Source organism: Pelecanus crispus, chromosome 14 (assembly GCF_030463565.1).
Source record: "Pelecanus crispus isolate bPelCri1 chromosome 14, bPelCri1.pri, whole genome shotgun sequence".
NCBI lineage: Eukaryota > Metazoa > Chordata > Aves > Pelecaniformes > Pelecanidae > Pelecanus > Pelecanus crispus.
In genome coordinates, this window is record NC_134656.1 from 14329796 (window position 1) to 14335795 (window position 6000).

The 6000-nt window shown below is 55.7% G+C and overlaps 1 protein-coding gene across 1 annotated transcript in view; it reads right to left on the bottom strand.

Moving 5' to 3' along the window:
* The window catches only part of PREX1 (phosphatidylinositol-3,4,5-trisphosphate dependent Rac exchange factor 1), a 175244-nt gene extending 171867 nt beyond the window's left edge, over positions 1 to 3377 (bottom strand). Inside the window, exon 1 of the mRNA XM_075720969.1 lies at positions 3219 to 3377. Coding sequence (XP_075577084.1) covers positions 3219 to 3377 — 159 coding nt within the window. The remainder of the gene's footprint in view (positions 1 to 3218) is intronic.
* Positions 3378 to 6000: the final 2623 nt, after the last annotated feature.

The following is a 6000-nucleotide window of genomic DNA, read 5'->3' on the forward strand; positions in this document are numbered from 1 at the left end:
TTAATCTATGGAAGCAAAATAAGGACCACAATCTTTGAGGTAAAGCAAATAAGGATTGAGTCCTCATGTTTATAGCGAACCTACTTTCCCTGCAGCTTAGTGGGAAAAGGTTTCTAAGCATACAAAAAAGAAAAAGGAAACCTTTCCTTTAACATGGTCACGTTAGTCTTCTAAAATGGACCAAAATACTCCTAATAAATCAAAGTTACTTTGATTTATTTGCAAATCCATAGTATTAAATACTTAAGAGATTCTTTTACATTACCAGGGAACACAGGAAGCTGCTGCTAGCAAGCCACCTCAGTGCTGTGAATAAACCCATAGAATTTAGTAGTTTGCTTTTTAAAACATTGTTTATTGAGAATACTTAATGAGGACTGGGGCTTCAACAGCAAATATTTAACAAAGCACAAATTCCCTCACCTCACCTTTTTCTAAAGCACAACTGTCCCACCCTACTTAAGGAAAACTAATTCTGACGATAGAAAGATATGAGATTTGGCCTTCCTTTATTTATCAAAGCTATTAAAGTTTCTTAAGCAAAGGAACCTGTACCCCACATATCTCTCATCTCATGTTTGACAGGAACAAGTTTCTGTAAGATCTGGGAACTGCAGTCTTTTCTCCACTACAGCCAAAATTGCTTCTGCAACACACCAAAGCATAATAAATTTCAGTACAATTCACACTAGAAAAACCCCAAACCCCTAACATCACCCAGCCATGTGTGAGTGGTAACCAGGTGCATAACCTGAGAAAGTGTAGCAGTTTACGTTTATTTTGCACTGGGTAAGCGCTAGTCACACAGAACACGAGATGGTAAGAAAGAGACCCGCGGGGCAGGAGCAGCAGTTCCTGTGCAGTAATGTAAGAGCACTCAGAAAACAAACTAATGGGAGTAAAGTGGACTTGATTTGTGAGGCCCAAGTAGATTTGAGAATACAGGGTCCCGGTGCTACAGCATTACTTTTATTAGTGGCATAAGGCAAAACTTTTGCCCTATAAGTGCCTGTAATTCCCGTGACTATACAGATGATATTATCTTTGCCTGTCGTGTCAGCTGTCCGATGTGGGAGGCAGGGAGGAATTCCTTCCTTTGTGGTATCTTGTTAGAAGGTATTAAGTTATGGCCATCCACCAAATTTATGCAGAAAGCATTTCTCACTCCAAATTTTATTTTTAAAAATTTCATCCCACTACTGCTCCTTTGACCCTCACACGCAGCAGCAGATCCTCATTCTCCTTTCCTCGGTGCTAACACCATTCAGCTATCTGAACGCGGTGGTAGAGATACTCAGCCCATAAGAACTAGGTCAATGATTGAAGAAACCGCCATCATTTAGGACACCACGTGAGCATTCGACACACGCTTCAAGTTAAGCCTGTGCGTGAATGCTGTTCTAAACCAAGGCCTAGAGATAGGAAAGATCCTATCCCTCAGTGCTTTATTCAAACATAATTACCCAAACACAAACTCCACAGGGGGGGTAAAGCTGCACTATCAGAGTCAACCCCCCAGGATGATACTACAGCCAATCTACCCCTAGTAGCTAGCAACAAAGTGAAGGGCTCTGACCGCCTGCAGTGCCATCCGGAGCCAAGCATACTCTGTCCGTACCTACTCTTGCCATTACCTAAGGCGTTACTCACTACTGCTCTCACGAAAACTGCCAAGTTAACGAAGAGAAACAAAGACAAGATTTGTTTGGGGTTTTTTTAATATATGAAAATCCCATTAGTTAACACTGCAAATGCATTTAGCTGGAAGAACTGAAGCTAAAAATACATGCAGCTTGAATCTGCGCTCCAGCCTGCGGCTGCCAAAATCTCAAATTCAGTACTTAGGACAGAGGAGTTGTCTGAGGGTTTGTTTTGTTTTGTTTTGTCTGTAGGGTGGGGCACTTCTGCAACTCGCAGCTTTTTTAAGAATCTCCTCCCACCGAGACAGAATCCCAGTTCTAAAGGAAGCTAACTGGCACTTCAGTCGGAAGCTTTCTGAAATTCAAGGCTCCGAGTTCAACTATTTGAGAGAGAAAAAGAGGATTTAAGCAGAGAGAACTCATAAAGCAACCACATCCTTTCCATTTATCTCTTATGTTAGACGGTTTGCCGCTTGGGTGAATCTGAAAAACACTGAAGACAAACTGATTTTAAAAAACAAACAATCAAAAACCTTGCCAGAAAGACAAGTCAGAAAGAGTCCAGGGTCTAAGCCCATTTAGATGAAATCGGGGTTTAGTACTTATCTAGCAAAACACCAGAAAGAATTTCTGCCCTGTCCAATCTTTTAGAGATCTCTACAGAGACTTCCCTTGCTTTGATTCTTGATCTCTGTGTGATCAAACAGTTTATTCTTCTTCTTTTTTTATGGCATATCTGTTATCTAGTAACTTTTACTGCGGGCTCTTCTCGTTATTTGCAGCGGTGTGGCGGTACGCCGATGAATTCCACATCTAGAGCCTATATAGGAAAAAGGAAATATCCAGGTGGAGTTTTACTTCTGAACTAGTCCGTGGATAATTTCAGAGGGCGGGTATAATCGTCTCCACATGCACCGACACACATTTATGTTTACCATTCAAGCAAAATATATATATAATATTTACTCATTTATAAGTAACGGGCGGCGAGGGTAGAGCGTCCAAGCGGGTGCAAGAGCAGCTTCCGAGCACCAGCAGCAGCAGGGCCGAGCACTGCGGGCGGCAGCGGCACTCCCGGACCCGTCCCTGCCACCCGCGGCGCGGCCCAGGGCACCGCCGCGCTGCTGCCGCCCCCGCCCGCCCCGGCCCCCGGCCCCCGGCCCCCGGCCCCCGGCCCGCTCCGCGCCGGCGGCAGCGATCGTTCCCCCCGCAGCAGAGAGCGGCCCCGCGGCGGCCCCTCGCACAGCCCCCGCCCTCAGCCTCCGCAGCGGAGGAGGCTCCCCCTCGGCGGAGCGGGCCTGGCCCCGGGCGCTTCCCACAAGTTGCACCGAGCGCCGCCGGGACGGGCTCGCAGCCGCCGGGACGGGCTCGCAGCCGCCGGGACGGGCTCGCAGCCGCCGGGACGGGCTCGCAGCCGCCGGCCCGCCCGGGGAGGAGCCGCTCCGGGCCGCTCCGCTCCGCTCCGCTCGGGGCCGCTCCGGGCAGCTCAGCTCCGCTCCGCTCCGGGCCGCTCCGGCCGCCCAGCCCCCGCGGTGCCCCCGAGGGGCTTCCCCGCCCGCGCCCCGCGGCCCGGCTCACCGACTGCAGGAAGTGGAGGGTCCCCACGTAGTCCCGCTCGGTGCTGAGGATCTCGTTGAGGACGCAGAGGCGGAGGCGCAGCTGCCGGTCGGCGTCCCTGGGGCAGCCGGCGGGATCCGCGGCGCTGGGGGCGCCGGGCGGCGGCGGCGGCGCCTCCATGGTGGCGGCCGCGGGGCGAGGCGCTCCGCTTCCCCGCCGCTCCGCTTCCCCGCCGCTCCGCTTCCCCGCCGCTCCCTCGGCCGCCTCAGGAGCCCCCCATGGCCGCGCCGTGCCCCGCTGCCGCCCCTCGCCCTGCCTGCCCGCGGCGGCGGCGCTACAGGGGCCGGGCGCTGAGGGCAGCCCGGCTGCGGGACATGCCGGGGCGGCGAGCGCTCGGCGGGGCAGCGCTGAATGAGGAGCGAAGGGACGGGAAGGGAAGCCCCGGCGGCGGGGGGGGAGCGGGAGGCGGGCGGGGAGGGCGGGGCGGGGAGGGCGAAGGCGGCGGAGCCCGGCCCCTGGGGGCTTGGCCCGGCCGGGGCAGCGGCCTGGGGGGCGGCGGGGCGAGCTGGGGGCGCGGGCGGGAGCGCGGCCTGAGACCGCACACCCCGCACAGCCGCACAGCCGCACACACACCTCACACACACCCCTCATGCCCGCACGCACACCTCACACACACCCCTCATGCCCGCACACACACCTCACACCCGCACACACCTCACACCCGCACACCCGCACACCCACCTCACACACCCCCCTCATGCCCGCACACACACCTCACACCCGCACAGCCGCACACCCGCACACACACCTCACACACCCCCCTCATGCCCGCACACACACCTCACACCCGCACACACCTCACACCCGCACACCCGCACACACACCTCACACACCCCCCTCATGCCCACACACACCCCTCATGCCCGCACACACCTCACACCCGCACACCCGCACACACCTCACAGCTGCACACACCCCTCACACACACCCCTCACACACACCCCTCACACCCGCACACCCACACACACCCCTCACACCCGCACACCCGCACACACACCTCACACCCACACCCCCCCCATACCCGCACACCCACGCACACCCCTCACACACACCCCTCACACACACCTCATACCCGCACACACCCCTCACACCCGCACACCCACACACCCCACACACACCCCTCATACCCACACACACCCCTCACACCCGCACACCCACACACCCCACACACACCTCACACCCCCCTCACACCCACACACCCCCCTCATACCCGCACACCCATGCACACCCCTCACACACACCTCACACCCGCACACACACCTCACACCTGCACACACACCTCACACCCGCACAGCCGCACACCCACGCACACCCCTCACACAGCCCTCATACCCGCACACACACCTCACACCCGCACACCCATGCACACCCCTCACACACCCCTCATACCCACACACACCCCTCACACCCGCACACCCACACACCCCCCCACACACCTCACACCCCCCTCACACCCACACACCCCCCTCACACCCGCACACCCACACATACCCCTCACACACCCCTCATACCCTCACACACCCCTCACACCCACACACCCACTCGCACACCCGTGCTCCCTCACCCCGCCACACACCCGCAGCCCCTCACACCACACACCCGCCTCACACCGCACACCCTCACCCCCCACACACACCCGCTCCCTCCTTTGCACTACCCCCCATACACACCTCACACCGCACACCACGCACCCTGCACTCACGTCCCCCGTTCCCACGCACTTCACAGGCCGTGCACTTGCACCCCCCCACACCACACTCACACACACCACACTCACACACACCCCGCAGTCACACACACCCCACAGTCACACACACATGCCACACAACACAGTCACATAGCACACGCCACGCTCACACAGCACATTGACACACCACACTCACTGCACTCACACACACACACACACACACGACAGTCACACAGCACACCCCACACTCACCACACTCACACACACCCCTCACACTCACACAGCACATTGACACACCACACTCACTGCACTCACACACACACACACACACACGACAGTCACACAGCACACCCCACACTCACCACGCTCACACACACCCCTCACACTCACACAGCACATTGACACACCACATTCACTGCACTCAGACACACACACCAGTTACACAGCACACACCACACACCCCCCGCACACTCACACACCCGCCGCACACTCACACAGCACACCCAGACACAGGACTCACACACAGCCCCGCACGCCCCACGCTGCATTAACACAGCACGGGGATGTAAACGCACCACGGCTACTTGCACATACGGAGAATTGCACCCAAATCTACCGCCCCCCCTCCCCTGCACAGCGCTTGAGGGGTGAGCACGCAAACACAACTCGTACGCAGAACTCCGTACAGGAATACGCACACCAGAATGTACACAAATAGGCAGAAATAAGCTATCGCAGACTTCCATGCCAGCAGAGAACAGATACGACAAACATTGTTTCATTGCTTTGAATCAGAAATACATTTTTTTTTTTTTTTAAGTTGGTTGTAACTGCTTGTGCAAAGTGAGTGCAAGGTGTAAGGGCGGGGGTGAACGGGGCAAACTGCACACAAAAGCAGACCGAGTCCTGCAATTCAGCGCTGTTCCCACTGAGTTCCAAAAAGCTAACTTGATTCGTACCAGGGGACATTCTCCCAAATGTCTTCATTACACCACAAGAAAGCTGCCAGACTTTTGTCAAATTACGTATTTATTTATTTTGAATTAAGAAAAAAAA